This window comes from Chroicocephalus ridibundus, chromosome 3 (assembly GCF_963924245.1).
Source record: "Chroicocephalus ridibundus chromosome 3, bChrRid1.1, whole genome shotgun sequence".
Lineage (NCBI taxonomy): Eukaryota > Metazoa > Chordata > Aves > Charadriiformes > Laridae > Chroicocephalus > Chroicocephalus ridibundus.
In genome coordinates, this window is record NC_086286.1 from 54,763,828 (window position 1) to 54,783,478 (window position 19,651).

The following is a 19,651-nucleotide window of genomic DNA, read 5'->3' on the forward strand; positions in this document are numbered from 1 at the left end:
TTAACTTAAACAGTCACTTCAGGCACTACAAATAAATTACAAAAAAAATACCAAATGAGTTCCCTGTGCATGGTGAGTTATTAACACTAAATCAACTAAAAAGTCTTTTAAATCACCCTGGCCTCTTGTAATGGGCTCTTTCATGTGAAAAAATGCCACAACTTTTGCTGGTTGGTTTGTTTGTTTATGAAGATCTGAAGTGCCCTTGCTCGTGCTCTTCCAGGGATGGGGGCTGTTGCAAGCAGGCAGCATTCCCTTCCCCTGGCACCATGCAGATACATTAGTACCGCTTGTCACTCCACTCCTGGGAGCCAGTAGCCCCAAAGCACCCCCATTTCACAGCCAGCCTTGTCAAAGGTTTAAAAGGCTTGCGCACATCATGCCCGTGCCTCTCGCCCCCATGTTGGTTCATGTAGTCTCTTCCCTGCTGGTGGGAGAGGACACATCTGGCCTGAGGCCAGCAACCCTGGACCTTCATGGAATGCCGTGGGCAACTTATTTGATACAGGGGGTAAATGTTTCATCAAAGGTAAAGTACAGGTAACACGGGTAGTTGCCTTTAATGCTGTGCTGCTCCAAGGTTGAGAAGGCTGTTTGTCTCTCAAAATGCTACACCTCTACCGACCTTCAATCTCTGTCTGCAAGCGGCTTTTAACTTTATTGTTATTTCTTTTGCAGCTTCTGTTGGTGTCAGATGGATGATAGCCGTTACAGAAATTAACAAGGGCTCCACCTACGGTAACAATGACAACAAGCAGAAACAAAAGTAGCATCTTCAGAGACTGCTTCAATCCAAAGGGAACAAATGCAACTTCTGAGAACTGTTAAGTGCATATCATGGTCCTTCAGGTGAGATCAGAGGAAGGGTAGGATAAGCAATTGCCACGCGTATCTGATTTTGTGCTCCTGTTATTTTTCTTGGGGAGTTTGGGCTGGATGACATGCTTGAAAGATGCACTCCTTCGTATACTCTCTACAACAGGTTTGCATTTGTTTGGTTGGTTTGTTTTCCTATAAAGTGTCTTAAATTTTGAAAAAAAAAGAAAAAAAGGAGAGGCTCTACCTGGAAACTAACCAGAGGTGCAGGCTTTATCTTTCTTAACTCGCTCTAAGGAATGGATAAATGTCAGAAGATTGTTACAAGATGATTAAAATTGATAGTTGTGTAGATTACACATTAATAGTTTAACAACCATAATCTGTCAATGTTTAAACACAGTAAGATGCTCTGCTTGGTTATACCAGTATTGGACTGAAGCAGCTCTGCTGAACTGGCAGGCTCACAGTAGAGTTTTTCTACATCTAGAACTTACTCCCACAGTTTGCACCACAGGGGCCCTTTAAAACTTCAGGCAGGGCCCGCTGTGTTAGATCCGAGCCCTGGAGTGCCACAGCCTGGAGCGGAATTTGGCCCTGTGGCCTGAACAGAGCTACCCTACCCACTGCCACATCTTCCCCCAGGCAACACATCAGAGGGATAGCTGAAACCTGGAATTAACTTTTGAGAGTAAACGCCATTTATAGTTTGGAAAAACTGAGGTAATAAAATTCCTCTCAGCTTTAAACACCGATCAAAATTCTAGGCCTTCCTAGCAAAGGGGGAAACAAAACAACTGGGTATGCTGTAACTAAGAAATGCAAAGCCTGCATTAACAGTTATGCCCCACACCCATACTGTTGCCATCCCAATTAATCTGCTTGTCTGTCTTTTCTGATAAATTAGTTTACATGGTGCCTCGTAAGAGTCAGCCTAAGACAATACTTAAATTATCTTTTGCTTTTCTTTTGGGGAGAAGAGGGGAGGTGGGAGAGAGACCTAGAGAGTTTTTTTTATGGCTGGCTGGACTTGCTTTGACACCCTTCTGAATTAAGTAAAACTAGAATCAAGCCCCTTGGGAGAACTGTGTTGCTTTGACATCCCTGGTACTGATTCCAGGGCAGCCTCCTGTTGTTTTTAAACTTCAAGAGTTAACGATATGCAAGTTACTAAAAAGAGCTTGTTTAAAAAAAGAAAAAGGTTTTCCTTTTTGGACAGGACTTCCAGCTACCAGCAATTATGAGTGAAAAAAAAAAAACAAAAACAAAAAAACCCACCCCAATCTTTTAAAATCTAAAGGTACTGATGCTGAGCAGTGGGGATGATGATTGGCACTTTCAATAATGGTACATTTTCATTGCACATAGGACTAAACCGTGATAGTCTAGGCACAGCCAGCCTGAGTGGCTCTAGAGAGGAAAGTGAGCAGCCTTCAGGTCTAGCAGCTGATACTAAAACCCATTTCTCTTTTCCTATAATAAAACTGAGGCCGGAAGAAAGAGGGGCTAATACAACAGAGTATGAATCATTCCATGAAATATGCATTTGCTGTTCAGTACATCCAATCATCTAGAAATTAGTCTTTTTAATATGCAGCAGCTAAAGAGCAGGTGGAGTACTGCTTTTAGCGGGGGGCAGGAAGTAAAGTTTTTTGAGCGTGGAGGTGGTAAAACATTACAGGAAGGAAGGAAGAGGCCTTGGGAAGTGTGAGGAACTAGTTTTGGGGTTTTTTTTCCCCACCCGTCTTGTGTACACATGCACTGCCTGTGCTCTGCAGCTTTCTGGAATAGGTTGTATGATGTAATGAACATAAACAGGGGCTTTAGTGTAGTTTTTCAACACATGAAATAGAGCCTGAGATCAGAGAATATGGCTGTGCTTATAAAGGTATTCTCTTAATAAAGCACACACCCTACACCTCTATTTGCTAAAACAATTTTAAAATTGTAAAACTGAGTATTATAACCTGTATTAGTGTCTGAAGGTCCATCTGTCCCGTAGTCATGCATCAGGCATGTTAGTGAGCCAGGCCTGAAGACACTGTATGCAAGACTTTGGAAATGGGTAGGGGTGGGAGAAAAAAGATCTCACCAATCTTGCATTTTACTGTAAACCTTTTCTGGCTGATACAGTGGGCTTTGCCTCAGGGTGGCAGAATGAACCCTATACACAGAGGTGCGTAGGTCTGAGCAGCAAATACATGTTCGTGTAGTGACAGAGGTTAGCTTTTTTGCGTTTTTAAAGAGCCGCTGCTTTAACATGCTGGTAGGGAGACATTTAACATTCCTTAGAACTCTTAGTCCTTTCCTCTCCGACTGCATGCAGTGCCACTTCTCCCAGAGGAAAACACCACACGTAAATATTTCTGAAAGAGTATTTAGACTATTTCATATCCATTTTCCTGGGATCAACCCTTAGAACAGGCTGAGGGCCAAACACGCCACTCCTGGATCTGTCCTCCTAAGCCCTTCTACAAGTCCCAGCGCACAAGGACTGCACCACTGGGCCCTTCCAGCATTCACCGGCAAAGAAAGCTTATTGGTACTTGCCAAAGTTCAACTAGTCCAGTTCGCTGTATTAAAAGAATGACATCTGTCATTAAGAAGCAGTGTTTGCCCCTCCTCCCCACAAGCAACTGTATGTTCTACAACTGCCTTAACAAAAGTAGTTTTAACCGTTTGTTTATACAAAAATAAAAGTATAAAAAGCTGATGTGCAGCGAGTTTTCTTTGGTCAGCAACAACAAAAACTAGTAACACTTTACTTTTCACCTTTATCCTGACTCCTGAAAGCAATCCTCAGTTCCTGCTGTGTTCAAGGGCACCTGAAACAAGACAAGACACAAACCACTGGGACACTTCTGATACACCGCAACGTGAAGCACACAGCAGGCCGGGAGGGGAGGGGGGAACTTCTACCTCAGGTACTTCCCCTCCTATCATAACTGAAAATGGAGAACTGAAGAGAAGGGAAAGTCTTTGTTTAAATTCAGCACTGTATTTTTTGAGAGCCTAGGTGCTTTTCTAGATTTACATGTCAGCTTTCACATTCCTTCTCAACAGCTCACCCAGCTGCTGAAAGCCACCCCACACCTGTAACAAACCAAGGATTTTCAGATTAAGAGGAGCGACAGGACCTTAGAAGAAAGCCAAATATTAAAAGCAAGTTCTCTGCTTTACAAGTTACCTGTTTTCAAGTCTAAAGCTGTAACAGGATCATGTAAACTGCACTAACACTTACAAGTAACAGTTTTAAGTCATCTGTTCGTAATAGCACGCCAAACAAAATAATCTAACTGCATGGAGAGTTGCAGACTGTTTCTTCTAATTGCTGACCACTTCTAACTTCACTTCATTTTCTGAGACCGATGACGATTGGGGGTGGGGAAGTCAAAGTCTGGAATCAAGAAATCAGTTTTCAAAAGCTAACAGGAAGTTCTTGTTTTTGCCAAACAGAACACAAGAATAATCTTAACTGATTTGCCTCTTGGCCACAGAAATGCCACACAGACCATTCCCTCTTCACAGTACTTGCATTCAAGAAGAAAATTATTTCAGCCCATGCCTCCAACCCTTATGCACCAGGTAGTGTCAGGAATTGCACATCAGAGGGGATGAAGGGGCGGGACCTTAACTCTATTATCACTTGTGCAACGCAAGATGATGCTTACACATCTTGAACTTGACAAAACGTTGACTATTGTAATATAAGAGAAGCTTATTCCAGTTCAGTTAGCCTAAGTCTTAAACAAGTATTGAAAAAAAAGTTTAAAACATCACATGACCCCACAGATCTATTTTCATAAGAAAAACCCTTCACCAACAACTCCTAAAATAAACCATTTATTGAGAAAAAACTTTTTTTTAAAATTTCATTAATCAGCCTTGTGCATAACAAATCTGAAGCTTGCCAAAAACAAATAAACAAAAAAACCAGTAAAAGTTCACAGTCAGTGCACTCAACAAACAGATTAAAAAACAAGGTCCATAACGCCTGATAACACTACAGCATTTTTCTGAACCTAAAGAGTTCAAAAATACTACATATTAACATTACAGTTCTCAATCAAATGAGAAACAGGAGAAAGAACAAAAAAAAGGTATGGTCCATATACAGTAGTAATGGCACTTTCACTGAAACATGCAGCTTCTTCCAACTTGCGGACACTGTCACGTGAGCAACGTGTGCCAAGTAAAACATACAGGAGCAGCAGAGAAAGTGACGCTCGTCACTTGTGCAGTCTTCGTAAGTTCAACTTTTATACTGTTTCTCAGCACAGTCTTTATGTAAATATTACATACAGTAGTGATTAAAAGCTATCTTGCCAGAATAAAAAAGGCCAGAGATTGAATAACTTCATTCTTCGTCTGTGCAAACCTGTGAGGAGGACAAAAGGCAATTAATTCAATTGTCTCCCCACTGCAGCAAGAAGATGATGACAGATCAATTTCTTTAGCATCTTCATTGAACGGAAAGGGAACAGGACATCTTTGAAGCTTTCTTCTTTCTCCCTTGTAATACAGATAATGAATTACAAGTGTCTATATGCGAATACTGGTGTTTCCACTATCTGTCACCGGGCAACTCTTATGTGCCTAAAAAGGTGTTCTGCCTTTGTGGTGGATGGGATCTGGCTACAGCTGCACTGAGGAGGGATGGGTATGATGATCCCAAACATGCTGTTATTGAACCAGAATACCAAAGCGAACAACTTTCTGCTGGAAAACGGGACAGAATTCAATAACCTACTGTCCTCCTACTTCTTCAAAGAAGACGTTACTAATACACCTAAATTTGTAGCTGTGAATATTTGCCTATTCTTAAGCAAAGAATTAAACCAAAGTTCATGCAAGAACTGCAGATTGTTATGCTGACCACCAGATAAACATTCAATATAAACTTAACTTCAAATATGAACTTAAAAGAAAAGCAGCCCCTTGCACTGGAAGATGGTAGAGCTCTCAAGGATGTGCTTGTTTCTCACTTTTTTGGAGGACCCTTATCTCTACATTACAGAGGTCGGTGCGTGTGTACTCACTGAAGTTTTAGGCACATAGCCCTTCAGATCAATTAACTACCACTGAAATGAAGTCTGGACAAGTCTTTTTAGTGTAAAAATAACGCATCTCAAAAGAGCAGTGAAAGTTTCTTGCATGGTGCACACCAGGTTCTTTTAGCCAAACGTTTCCTACCAACATCACATGTGCTTCCAAAAAGTTGCCAAACCTTGTTCTCTGGACAGCATCAATTTAGTCTCTGGACAGCCTCCCACCATGACACAGAGCCCTGTGGCACAGCTGCAAATGATGAAGCCAACTAAAAGCTCTTTCCCATCCCCATCTACAGCCTTTGTAGCCAAAGCCAGGAGACAAACCTTGACAAAAGGATGATCGAGGAGCTGGCTGGCCGTCCACCTCATCTTTGGGTCACTTTCCAGGCAGTGGCAAAGGAAGTCTTTCCCTTCTGGGCTCACTTTGTCAGGAATAGGAGGTTTATGACCCATCCCCACTTTATACATGATCTGGAAGTTGTGCTCATATTCGTGCCAAGGCCTCTGCAACAGGTAACAGCATTGCTAAGCGCAAGGTTTAGCGCGTAACTTGCTATCCAATAGAGCATATATTTCTGTACCCCAGGAAATTAAAACCCACCCTGGTACTTGCAGACTTAAGTGTGACAAATTGCTGGGAGCAGGTCCAGAATTTGCAGAGAAAGTGCTAAGGACAGTTTGCGCTCATTCAGCACATAAACCATCCCTACCTTGCCAGTGACCATCTCTATAACAACGCAGCCCAGGCTCCAGATGTCCGCTGCACGTCCGTGCCCTTCTCCTTTAGCTCTAGTAATTACTTCTGGAGCCATGTACGCTTTGAAACAACACATAGGATGTCATCAGTTCATACAGCAGAAGGAACAGCACACATTAAGCGATTAACTGGGCAAAACCAGGTGGTTTTTAATATGTCTGTAATGAATTACCACTCAGCTTTTCTTGCTGAGTTTTGTCATTTGCTGGCTTCTTGTTCTTTGACACATTTGCAGCGTAACTGTCTTTCAGTTTGAAAAGTGATAGTGAAAATGCTGGTACAGTACATGCTGGCAGTTATTTTCATTTTTTAATAATAGATTAAGCACCTGTTCAGTAAGAACAGTACTGCTTCAGTAAGGCTGCAGAGAAAGATACAACCACGGAAAACACAAGCTCCAGCACCTTTATAGTTACCAGACAAATACAACTTTATCTTTCCAGTTACGTCGTTCACTGATTGCTTTGGCTTCTGGATGTAAAGCACATCTAACTAGCTGACGTAAAATCACGTTTCCCTGAAACACGTCATTTTACTCCAGCCCAGACTTTTGGCAGAGGTATCTTCTTTTACGGTAACTAGACAAGTATCTGCCTAGCACATGCTTCCTTACCTGCAGTCCCCAAAGTACTGTTCACTTCTCCAGGCATTGTCTGGGTGTTGTTCTTCAGTTTCACTGAGCACCCAAAGTCTCCTAGTTTAATCAGTCCAGATGAGGTAAGAAAGATGTTGGCTCCTAGGAAACACAACAAAACCAGTAGCCCTTGTTAAACCAGTGCTGAATTGAGGAGTGAGGGCTTCTCGAAATACTCTTGGAAGTTACACAGTAGATAATAGCTGAATTTGCACTTAAATCTTTACCTGTAGATTAAGCATGGAATACGACAGCATTAGAGATGTTCCCCAAAGGGTACATTACCATTAGCCAACGGGATTTTTGGTGGGTTTGCGTTAACACTAAGCGTACTGGAAGCCGACAACAAGAAGTGTTCAAAACACAAAGCAGTACTGCAGGCAAACTCATCACCTTTCCATACGTGCTCGTTAGGAGAAAATACTCCTCCAGGAATTTATGAATTCCAGTGCTTATCCTTGTGAGTGTTGCACTGCAAGAAAACATCTGTCCTTAAGGAGGTTCCTGGCAGAGGCCATGGCTGCGTACCTGCCACTAGCCATCTTTGCAGTTCTGCTGAGTGAAGACAGATGGTATCGTACAGCTGTGTCATCATGGCAGACTTGCAAAATGGAGCTTATAGCATTGTATTACATGTCCTACCAAATGCCCACTCCTATTGCGCTCTACTTCCAGAAGGATTTCTGTTCTATTTCTTATTACTGTTATAATAAGTGGCTACACTGCCAACTTACGCTAGAAAACATTTCCCTAGCATAGCTGAAAATCTCCAAGGGGAATCTGCAGTTGGCTTCAAGTCACTTGCTCTACACAACACCGCAACATAAGCCAAGTGGTTTCGATAACCAGTGGTTTTCTTTCATTCAACATCCTGCCAAAAGACATGTTGACAGCCAACAGAAAACAGAAGGAGCTCACTATACGTGTCAGGCCAAATCCTGGATTCTGGAAGTACCACAATGAAGCCACAAGTAGGTTGCAAAAGCCACCTGGCAGAAATACAGCTTGAGCTGTGAACTCCTGTGAGGAAAGACGAATGGTTTGCACAGAACGAAACTGCTCCTCTACACTAGGAGTAGGCAAATGTTGGGGGCTTTGTTACACATTGCCTTTTCCCATGCTACACAGAAGTTTCTTTCTAAAATAGCTCATCTGAATACAGCCTTCAGAAGTTTCTCATTTTTGTTTCACCTTGAACATAGGTCACTGCAGGAATCCTTGGCTGCTCCTCCTTTGTGTTATGTTCTCTTAGTTAATGACTTTATCTTATTAGCGTGGCTGGGCATCCCCAAGATATTAATGGAAAGCAAAAATAATCCTCAAAAAACTCAAGTCAAAAAAGAAGGCAGTGCAGGTCAATGATGACAAAACCCTGCCCGTTTCTCAAAGGGCTTCTCTAACTACCACGAGGATGCTTGATAACTAAAGCAAGATTTCTTTAGTTGAAGAGGTGTTGCATCGAACTGCACTATCAAAGGAGGAGAGAAATCATTAACAGAAATAAATTCCAACCTTTAATTACTGTAAGCCTTTTACAAGTTCTAGAAGAATTAACGCTCAGTTAATACAATTCTTATGCATATTGTGTCTGTAAGTTTTCCACTCCTTGTATTCAGGTGCCTGCAAATACTCAAGATCAGAATTCTTTGGCTGGGTTCTGCAGTTTGCCAGCCAAACACAGGTGTCCAGAGTCACCCTGCAATCACAGGCACATGTAATGGAGCTGGACAGACCTTCCCTCAGCCCCTTGAATGAAAAAGAATCCAGAAACACACCAAAGCAGTACAAGGCAGCTCGAGGGGACACTAAATATGGGCAATGCATTAGAAGAGCGAGTTACTCTATCAGTATCTTTTTCCTTTGAACTACTGCCCACAGCTTTTCTTCTTCTAATGATTTTCAAGCAATTACTTGTCATATAGAAATAGGTGCACTTAGCCCACACAAAGAGCTTGGGAAAAATAGCCATCACTAGCAAACACTTTTACAAGGATGTTTTGGAAACTTATGTTCCCATTCCTCAAGAAAGCAACATGCAAATTTCATGGAAGGCTACAAAGTAGTTTCTTACTACTGCAGCGGCTGGAAACCGGCAGAGCTGAAGTGCAACCATCTCTCTTCTGACTGAATCTAAAGCTATTGTGATGGTTTAATACACTTCAGAACCTACTTACAAGGCCTTTCAAACTAAATTTGTCCCTTTAAAAAAAAAAAGTCATGACAATTTAGCATAAATGTTACTGCGAAAATTCCTGTGAGCCTTTGTCCTGAAAGCACCTGGAACTGTCAAATGGAACAAAGCAACGAACCAAAGTTTTGCCACAAAGAAAGAGACAGCACTTGAAGACTCGTGTTGCTGACATTTTCTGTCAGCTATTTGAATACGGCTTCCACTGATGCATTGTCTGCCGGAGCCTGTGTTTTGTAAGCTGCTTGGTCTCTGCTTCAGAGACCAAGATCAGACTCTAGGAGGAGTCTTTACAAAGGGTCTCCTTGTTAGATGAAACCTGCACAGAATCCAGCAGGACCTGGGTAAGAGAACAGGAAACGCAAGGGCAGTATTTTGAAAGTGCTCGATCCTTTTTACCTCTGACAGTTAATACTACTGTGCATGTAACAAAATTCCTGTCGTATCTGCATGCTTAATAAGCAAAATAAAACTGGAGATCCCAGCTAGAACAGCAAAAGGCACAACACCCATCTGTTCCTTCTCTCCTCCTACACATACACTGCCAAAAGCATCTTCATTGGATGTACTTGGCAGAGGCAGGAAGGAGCCCAGTTCTGCACAGCCCGACTGCCATTTGTATCACAAGATGTTCTGGGCAGGCTGCAAACAAAGACCAAATGTCAAAAGCTGTACCCTTGCTAGAAAAAACAATAGCTATGACCCAAAGCATTTAAACTGAAGTTTCATGCCCTGGATCTCTGTACCAAGTCAGCCCCGTATGCAGCGCAGTGAAAACTGCAGTGGCGTGATATTCCAAAGGCGCTGGTGTAAATACCGTGAGTCTGAGGAGCAGTACCAAAGGTCCCACTAAAGGCTGTGGCATAATACCACAAAGAGGGGCAGCTCACAGACGTTCCTCAGCCAGTACTTAAGCAGTACAGCAGCCAAATTCATCCAAGAAACAAGCAGGCCAAATGCTACCCTTCGATGAGAAAAATCAGCTTTAGTATTCTACTTTAGAAAGCGTGACGCGTGCCTGTACTCATCTGTTGAGCAGCCTTCTGTCTCTTGTTGAATGGCCTGCCTTCCCCTGTGCTCACCATGAAGCCACGAAGGCAGGAGTAGCAGAAATTTTGAGAGCTAACATCAAAGTTAACAAGAGTACAATAACACTTTGATGAAGACTTCCTGGCCTTGAGCATCTCATTCACAGGCTTAATTTACTGAAGTTTCAGATACAATCCCTTCGTTTTCTGTATTCATTCTGAAAACAAAATCCAAGCACTCTTCAGGAATATGCCCTTCTCTCCTGGAGAGAAAGCACCAAGTATGACCTCATTGACTAATTCTTGTCAATTCAGTACCCGCGAGACCACACTCGGTGTGCTGTGTCTTGCTTTTGGGCTCCCCAGTACAAGACTGGAGCAAACCCAGCAGAAGAGCATCAAGACGGTCAGAGAGCTGGTGCACACAATGTACAAGGAGAGGCTGAAAGATGGGTTTGTGTAGCTTGAAGAAGGAAAGACTGGAGGAGTGTGTGTGTGGAATTTATTGCTGTTTTCAGTTGTAATGGGAGGATATCAAGAAGATGGAAACAGACTTTTTCCTCAAGGGCACGCTGTGAAAGGATCTGGTGCAATGGACACACCTCTGTAAATTCAAGGGAGGCATCAGGAAAAAGTTCTTCACGATGGTGATAGGTCAGTCATTGGGACGGAGGCCCAGAGAAAAGGGAATCTCCATCCCTGGAGATATTCGTAATTCAAGTGAACAAGGTCCTGAGCAGTTTGATGTAATTTGACATTTGTTCTGATACTGAGGTTGGCCGTGTTTTGAACAGCGGGCTCAACCAGAGATATCCAGAGACTCATTCAGCATTTAATATTCCATCATTCTCGATCACTGAGCAGAACAGCTTGCTTGCAAAAAGCGAAGTAATTATAACCGAGGAATCTGGGCTTAGCCACAGGCCTTAAAATCCAATAACCAGGACAGAGATAAAAAAATGCCATCCCAAAAGACTTAATCACCTGCTACATACTAGACCAACTACTTTACACATTGATGCAGACTAATCAAAACCAGTGCAGCCAAGTGTAGCAACCAGCCAACACTACCCCCAGTTTGCTCTCACAACCATGGGTTGAAAAAGGATTCAAGGCACCTGTGTCTTGCTTCATCTTTTACACTCATAGAACTGGATGCCATAACAGCATCTGAAGGACAACGGTGCCACTAGTGGACACTACTAACCAAAACACTCAATTTTGGAGCACAAAGTACTTGCAGTCACCAACTGCGGGATGTGTATAAACCGTTACTCTAAGAATTGGTTATCTGCTGCTGAAAGAAACAGATCCACACTTACAGTCATCAAACAGACCACAAGAGTGTGACCTGACAGCGAGATTTCCAGTTTTAACAGTCTGAATGACGTATTCTAGTTCTTCCCTATCAGAAAAATAAGAGTACCCGACTACATAAGAGCTAAAAGTAAAACCAGAGTTTTCTTTACTGCCGTTAGCCTGAAAACTTGGGGATGCAACGTTAGCATAAAAGGAGACAGCAAGCGAGAGACTTCCAACGTAACATCAGGCATCCTTTATACAAATACCCTCTGTGGTCTGTCTTCATATCCTGTTATTAAGTTTCGGGAAAAAAACTGTAGACAGACGTGTCTGCAGTGACCCTCTGTTTATAGCTGCTGTTATTCTCAAGGAACATCCCAACATTTGGTATGAGGAACCTGTTGCAACAGAAATACCCTCAGATAGCACAGCATTACAGTTCTGTCAGACCGCTCTCCTCGCTTCCCTGATGAGAGGAAGGCCTATTTGGAAACATATCTAGGAATCAGTAATGACATACAGCAGCACAAAAGAAATCCCTGTCGGCCAGCCTTGGACTTTGATCACAACGAGCTTCCAGGAGAGCGTAATCCAGCTAAGCAGAACCTGGATTTGGAATGATCAAGTAAAGGGCAAGGAGGGCACTGTGAAAAGCACGAAGGGAAATCCACAACTGGAGAGAAACCTTTGGTCAGGAAGGAGAACCAGAAAAGGCAAGATTGCTGGGTAATGGGAGTGAGGGAAAGTGTTTTCTAGGAAAAAAAGCCAAAACTGACCCAAGAGTGGCCTACCTGGGTGGGAGGCCTCTGGATCGTAGATAGTTCTTTTCCCAAATGAGAAGCACGAGGCCAAAGGACCAAGAGCAACTGGGAATCTCCTACACTGCTGCGGTGATTCAAAACCCTGTGAGCAAGAGGGACATAGAAACCCAGCATCGTTGGGTTGCACTACCTTGTCATAAAATGAGCGTTCGCAGGGCATACTGTGTGCATTGTTTCCCCTACCTGCTCTTAAGTTTCTGCCATAGCTGAGCAAAATATGCCAGACTAACAAAACCAAGAGAACTAGACATGGAGGATGTTTTTGGAAGGCGCAGGAAAAGAAAAATGAATGTGAAATGCAGACTGATACTGGGTGCCTTAAGCAAATGCCCAAACCAACCCCCCCTTCAGTTATTATAGTTCCAGACTGCAAAAGCTGAGACCCAGGCATGAGTAGATAAATGTATGGCAAAAAACCCACTAGATAAGTAATTTTAATTTCTTTTAACAAGGCTTTTGTTACTATGTTTAAACCACCATTCCTCTGAAATCCTAAAACTTTTCTGGAAAATGGGAATCACAAGGAAAAGTGCTGATGAACAACTCTAGCACTGTACACTGCTAGTCAGCTCCCAGAAAACACTGTTTCTTGCACAGATGAGAAGAAAATCAACATTACATAAGTCGGTATATTAGTACTAAAAATACAAGGACCAAAATCTGAGATTGGATGAATCCCCAACAATCTTAACAACCTCTACAGAAACTATATAAATCATGGTCAGAATTTATGAGTTTGCAACACCAACTGTGAATATTTTTTATGTTCTGCACTTAAAAAGGAGCATGTAACTAGCCAATAACTTGTAAATTGAAAAACAAGAGGAAAGTTTTATACACTTAATGGCCACATAGATAATGTGCACTAAATCTGCGAAAATGTCCCCCATCCCTCCCCCCCACCCTCATCTACCGCACTGAAACAACAACATTACCTTTTTTGGTTAACATTACCTTTAATGTCTCGATGAACAATACCATGTTCATGTAGTACATTGATAGCAACCGTGATTTGCTTTGAGTAGAGCCTAATGACATGCTCCTGAAGGCCCAGTTTTGATACCTCCTCCAGAGTGCCCTCATCACAGTATTCCATGAAGATGTACATTTCCTCCTGTTGTGGGAACCAAACCGGATTTGATTGGTTTAAATTTTTTTTTCTTTCTTTATTTTTAAACACTGAATTAGGACCAAGTTTTCCTTCCATCCTTCATTGTTTATGAAAAGAGTAATGGAAGTACCTCTTACCATGGAATATCTAATAAATCATCTCTTCAGAACTCTGTTTTCTTGGGCATGCTTCAACCCCATATATTCTATTGCACAGCTATGGAAAATCTCTGCTACACGTCTATCTGCATCATTTGTATGTAACTGATACTATTTGGTGGTATAAAATACGTTGCTTTGGCATCAACCAAAAAGCACTTTGGAAATCTTGTAGGTGTATTAAGCAGAAATACAAGAAAATCCTTTCCATGTTTAGAGACAAGGTAAAACGATGTTTTGGGCTTGGTTGTGCTTTTTTTTTTTTTTTTCTCTCTCTCTCCCAGTTCCTGCAATATCATGTGTTGATTTCTTGGGGAGGGCAAGTATTTTGTTGTTGTCTATGGCTTGAAGAATGCCAACTCTAACTCACTTTAAGGAAAAGCTCCCTTCCTGTGTCGCCAAGCCCAGCCAATTTCAGCCAGACTTTATTAATACAAAAAGATGGCAAAGACACTAAGGTCTTAAACTAGCCTTAGAAACCAACGACCCAATGGCACAGACACACAAAGTTGTGTTCTCAAGTAAAAAAAATGCAGACAGAAAACAGTCTTTGACCCCTTCTAAACCAGCAATGGGTCAGCAAATCAACCCATTTGTATTAAGCAAATCAATCAAGACCACACAACGCTTTCCAGACACCAGGTGTCCTGTTCCCTGCCCACCTCACTCGGTAGAGATACAGGAAGGACCTGAGACTCACAGGGGGAGGTGGGAAGGGCATGTGGGAAGCAGAGAGTAAGAAAAAGTAGGGTATCTCAGCACACAATTCTGAAATCCAACTCCGTTAAGAAAACCAGTTCTGCTGCTCAAGCAAGAAAATTTTTTCCTTCTGAAGAGATGCTAGCTGAATCCCAGAAGATCTGCTTCCTTAACATACTTGTCTGGCAGCATGATTTAAACAGCAGCACAAAATTTTTCCAGAACTCAACAAGATCTTGGTACAACCTTTGTTGCTAACAGTGATTGTTTTTAGGCTGTCCAGTCTTTGTCTACACACAGAAGTTACCATAGCGTATATGATATAGCTTCTTTTAGAGCAGTTAAACTGCTCTAAAAAGAATAGAGCATTACTCGCTCTATTCACTTATTGTGAACGTTCTCTGTTTATGTACCGGTTCCAAAAAATGCCTCCAAACTGTGTTTCAGAGACCTTCAACATTCAGAGGAAAGAAGACACACTGCAATTCACAGAGACACCCAGACAATTAAGCTGAACTATAACGTGCTCAAGTAAAACCTCCAATGATCCAAAGCTTCTTAAAATTTTCTCTCTGCCCTATAAAAAAGCCACAATAATTTAGGTTTTCTTACCCTATGGAGCTCCACACCAAAATAACGAACAAGATTAGGGTGTTTGATGCCTTCAAAAATCTTCAGTTCATCAGCTGTTTCTTTGATGGTTTTGTGATCATTAGGTTGAAATCTTATCTGCAAGAAAGACTTTTTATTAGTTTGCCGCTATTTCAAATTACTATGGAAAAAAACCCCAGAAAACAAACAACCCACCCTAAACCAAACACAAATCAAGAAAACAGCTAAAAAAGCCTTTTTTTTTTCTTCTTTTTTTTTGTTTTTAAAAACAGCATCATTGCACAAATAGCCCCAAAATACCACCCCTCCATCCCCAAACTTAAACAAAAAAGAACACCAAACTATTTTTGGAAAATTACATACAAATACAATGATGTATAAACTTTATAACAGCAAAATGCTGTTACTTCAATGTATAAATATACACGTGTGTACAAATCTATCTCTTCCGAGCTTGCCTTCTGGCTTAAACGTGGTAGACAGACACAGTACAAGAGAATCTGAAAGTAACATCAGTGAGAGCTATCATGCAAGAAAGACTAGTTTCCAGGTACTTCATCAACGGAGATTCTAAGGGATTTCTTTGAGGGGTTTCTTCATTGAGAATGAGGCAGCTGCAAGGAAAAGGTGTGGCATGGAACAAATACCATGGAACAAAAACCACAAATACCAAGGTTTTGATATAAGAAACAGGTTTTCATCAGCTCTCCTACAATATGCCGTGATGGATTCTTCATGGAGGAAAAAAAATTTTCAAGTCTTCTCAAAAACTGATTTAAAGCTTCTATTCAAACAAAGATCAGCAAAATGCGTAGCGAGTTATGGAAGATGCTACTTTTACCATGCTGGTAGAAAGCAGAAACTTCAATTAATTGAGTACAGGACAACCGGAGAGAAATAAACGCACATATTTTACCTTTGGTTGCTATCATATTATGATTGTTTTGTTCTGTATAACAATTCCAGGATACAGTTTGTACTCAAACAGTGGTAAAACTAAACACATGGAGATTGCAAAAAGGTGACAAATGACATTCAAGAATTTTATGTATTTCCTAACACTTGAAATTGCAATGCTACGTATTTGCAGTAAAGCCTGTCCACTCTAATTTGTACAGATTTTAATGACGCTGTGGTTAAGACAATAAAGTCTGAAGAAATCTTGGGGGGAATGCAATGTTTTTAACCAGTTTAAGAATAAATAATTAAATGTTCTCCCAAGGTACTCTTTAAGGAAATAGAGAAAAGCCTTTTATTTTGAAGTTGCAAAGAGTTTGCATTTAAGACCACAGTGGTGGAGCAGGGAAAGTTTCTCGGTGAAATAATCTGGAAGTTAAAAATACTACGGGAAAAGGCAGCATACTGTAGATTTAGCCTACTAGTGAAGTGTCTGTCAAACAAGGTGCATTTAACTTATTTGAACTTCTGCTAAAGAGCACACATGTGCTCTGTAAAAAAAAAACAAAACACCTGCATCTAGAAAGCAACTTTGAATTCCAGAAACAGCGTGCTACTGATGGGGGGCGGCGGGGGGAAATGTTATTTCATCAGGAAAAAAAAACCAAAACCCAACCCAAAATTTCAAGTGTTGGTATTAGTTAGTCAGTGAATGAGTATGGTACAAGAAGTTAAGCACAAGCGCAGTCTTGCTTTTCCACACCTTTGAGAGATCACATACGTATTGTGTGTGTGGAGGAACTGGCTCATAAAATGCAACTTCTCTTGCACCAAATGGCTGGCACGGTAACTGTTGTGAACAGTTGATGCTCGCAGTTGTCTGAACGTGTGGAAAGACAAAACAACAAGATGCGTAGGGAAAATGGATCTCTACGCCTACATAGCTTTACTTACTTCTATCCTGAAAATTAAATTTTCTGTACCCACCAGGTTAGTCAACAGTTTTGTGACTCAACCTGGCTCACTTAAACTACAGGAGAAGCTGAAAAACATCTGATGTGAGACTTCCTATCTTTTTCTCAAAGGAATGTAGAAGAAAGGAATAAAAAGTGAGATGAGATACTGCAAAGTAAAATGTAAGTTTGTGTGCAGTCCTCACTAATCAGAAAACTCTTCCCAAAATAATGGGAGTTCACACATATTAAGCAGGCATTTATTAAGTTCACAACATCCCTAAGGGATTAGTGAACAACCATGATCCATTTTACATACATTTAAATTGAAAGCTGTAAACTGAAAAGAAAAAGCTTACGCAACTTAAGGAGGAACAAGTGATATCAGCAGATGTGGCTACATGAAGCAACAATTTGTCTTCCCACCCTTTCCCAGATAACTAACAATAGTGTTCAGAAATTCTTAATGCCTGCTAACTCGCGCACATCCGGTTTGGAAAAAACAAGGGCAGCAGTGATCCTTGTTTACAGAGTACTCACTTCCTTCATAGCCATCAGCTCTCCAGTGTCAACACTGATGCAGGTATAGACCTTCCCATACTGGCCTTCACCTGCAGAATTAAAATAAGAAAAATTAAGTACACTACATTCAATAAGCAACATGTACATAAGCTGCAATAAGAAAACACATCACTGAAAATTGTGCTTCCCAAGGTTATTTACTTTTATTTAGCATTTCAAGTAGCTTTTAACCTGTAACACCTCATACTACACTTACGATCCTGAATTCAAGATGATTAAAAGTAAAAAAGTTATATTAACAGGCTGACCTGAAAGAAAACTTCTCATGAATATGAGGATTTTTCCCCAGCAATCCCAAACCAGAGAGGAAACAACCATCATATGGGGGGAACAACAACAATACTGGTGAATTAAAAAAATCCCAAAGTTTGTGCTCATTTCCATTCATATTTCTGGTTCTTCCAAAAGCAGAACTCAAACTTTTACAGGGTTGAACACATGCAGGAATCACAGGATCATACCTAAGTACTTGTTCTAACCAAATCCTTCTCCTCCTTTGTTTCTTGCTATTTGACCCGTGAAAACTTCACTGAAGTGCTACGTAATGGAAATGCTAGCTGCACTGGTATTTTGTACTTTAATATTCTGATTTCAGGAAAGCTGAAAACCCTGACAGCTGAAACCCCTACCTACACAGAGACCCAAGATTTCAGAAAATAGTCTTAGATTTCCTTCAAAAATATTAAGCTGGATATTTTAGCCCGATAAATGAAGGTATAATGAACGTACCAATTTTGTTTCCTCTCTGCCACTTGAAAGTCACTTTTCTCAAACCTACATGCATGACATTATCATAAGATTTCGGTGTGTCACAAACTTGGCCAATGATGTTCTTCCTCCTCATCTCTCTGTATCTCCTTTCTTCAAACAACTGAACAGACTTTTGAACAGCTTCAATTGGTGCTTGCTTGGAAGCAGTGTCTAAAAAGAGTGACGAACAGTTTCCTTGATTGAGAAATATTCACTGTGTTTATATTTTGTTACCTTTGATATCACGTGAAGTGACCTCAGTTAGAAGACAACTATTTTGTGAGTCTAATTTAAGATGTAGGAAAAGAATGAAACATTTTAGCAATCACATATGAAACTATCACTTATGAATCACAGATGAAACTAAAGTAAAATGAGAACACTGGTACTTTTCTAATAATCTCTTACTGGGTTCAAGGAGTTAAATTAAACCAAAATCCTTGTCTTCTAGAAATTTTCAATTTTCCCTAATTCTTTTCTAGATTAAACAAACTCAATTCCTTCACTGTTTATGTTCCAAACAAAAAATAAGTCTTCAAGGTTTCAGAAAAATTTTTGCTGTTCTTCCTGTGTTCTGTGTGAGCCACATCAATGAGAGATCAGCTTTTTATATGACAGAAAACTTTTCTGTAATGTTTCATGAGGTTCTACCCTGCCACAATATACGTAAGAAAGCTATATGTATGTATCTGTACAGTATAGGAGTCTCAGAAGTAATCAAGTTACTTTAAGTTTCATGAAAATAAGCGGCAGGACAGAGAGGAAGGGACCCCATAAAAGCCTTGAATTTGGGAAATGGTCTAGGATCACACACTATTGGACACGCAAAATAAGAAAATCCCATGTTGGGGAGAGATATTAGGAAGTGAGGAAGGGCAATTCATAATCTGGCACTGTAAAGGGGCACAAACTTCTGCAATTTCTATAGCAATAAAATGTACTCACTTTGTAGGACACCATTGCTAGTATCTTTCAGAAACTGAAAATACGTAATTTTTATGAAGTTTAATTACTCCCACCTCAGAGAGTACCCCTTGTGATTTTGTTAGCAGTACCTTCTATCTGCAATCAGGATTTTCCCCCCGCCCCTTCCTGTGTACAAAGCCGTGAAAACCTCTTTGCAATCAGCATTACGATTCAGCCTTTCAACACAGCACTAGTTTCAGAGATGTTACATTACAGTGACTCCAAGACACCTACCTTTGGTCTGGTTGATTAAAGTTCTGAGCTCCCAACTCCGCCGGGACGAGCCACTTGAATCTCCTTTTGGATACGCTGGTTCTAGAGAAACA

At 41.0% G+C, this 19,651-nt stretch overlaps 2 protein-coding genes across 12 annotated transcripts in view; one reads left to right on the plus strand and one right to left on the minus strand.

Moving 5' to 3' along the window:
* AGPAT4 (1-acylglycerol-3-phosphate O-acyltransferase 4) overlaps nucleotides 1–4,132 on the plus strand; it is an 83,470-nt gene extending 79,338 nt beyond the window's left edge. For 2 of the 3 annotated variants that reach the window (XM_063329196.1, XM_063329198.1), the window contains one exon: nucleotides 679–3,520. Coding sequence is in view for 1 of the 3 variants with exons in the window: in XM_063329198.1 (XP_063185268.1) it covers nucleotides 679–770 (92 nt within the window). In the remaining 2 variants the exon portion in view is untranslated. Of the gene's footprint in view, nucleotides 1–678; nucleotides 3,521–3,879 lie in introns of those variants that run through there. The other variant, XR_010070316.1, reaches the window with a different exon arrangement.
* A 511-nt stretch (nucleotides 4,133–4,643) lies between these two features.
* MAP3K4 (mitogen-activated protein kinase kinase kinase 4) overlaps nucleotides 4,644–19,651 on the minus strand; it is a 70,392-nt gene continuing 55,384 nt past the window's right edge. For 7 of the 9 annotated variants that reach the window (XM_063329201.1, XM_063329204.1, XM_063329199.1 and 4 more), the window contains 9 exons: nucleotides 19,560–19,640; nucleotides 18,339–18,530; nucleotides 17,568–17,638; nucleotides 15,178–15,294; nucleotides 13,552–13,711; nucleotides 7,238–7,360; nucleotides 6,578–6,684; nucleotides 6,192–6,371; nucleotides 4,644–5,194 (listed from right to left, as the gene is read on the minus strand). In XM_063329201.1, coding sequence (XP_063185271.1) covers nucleotides 5,174–5,194; nucleotides 6,192–6,371; nucleotides 6,578–6,684; nucleotides 7,238–7,360; nucleotides 13,552–13,711; nucleotides 15,178–15,294; nucleotides 17,568–17,638; nucleotides 18,339–18,530; nucleotides 19,560–19,640 — 1,052 coding nt within the window. In that variant the 3' untranslated portion in view covers nucleotides 4,644–5,173. Of the gene's footprint in view, nucleotides 5,195–6,191; nucleotides 6,372–6,577; nucleotides 6,685–7,237; nucleotides 7,361–12,567; nucleotides 12,680–13,551; nucleotides 13,712–15,177; nucleotides 15,295–17,567; nucleotides 17,639–18,338; nucleotides 18,531–19,559; nucleotides 19,641–19,651 lie in introns of those variants that run through there. The other 2 variants (XM_063329206.1, XR_010070317.1) reach the window with 2 other exon arrangements.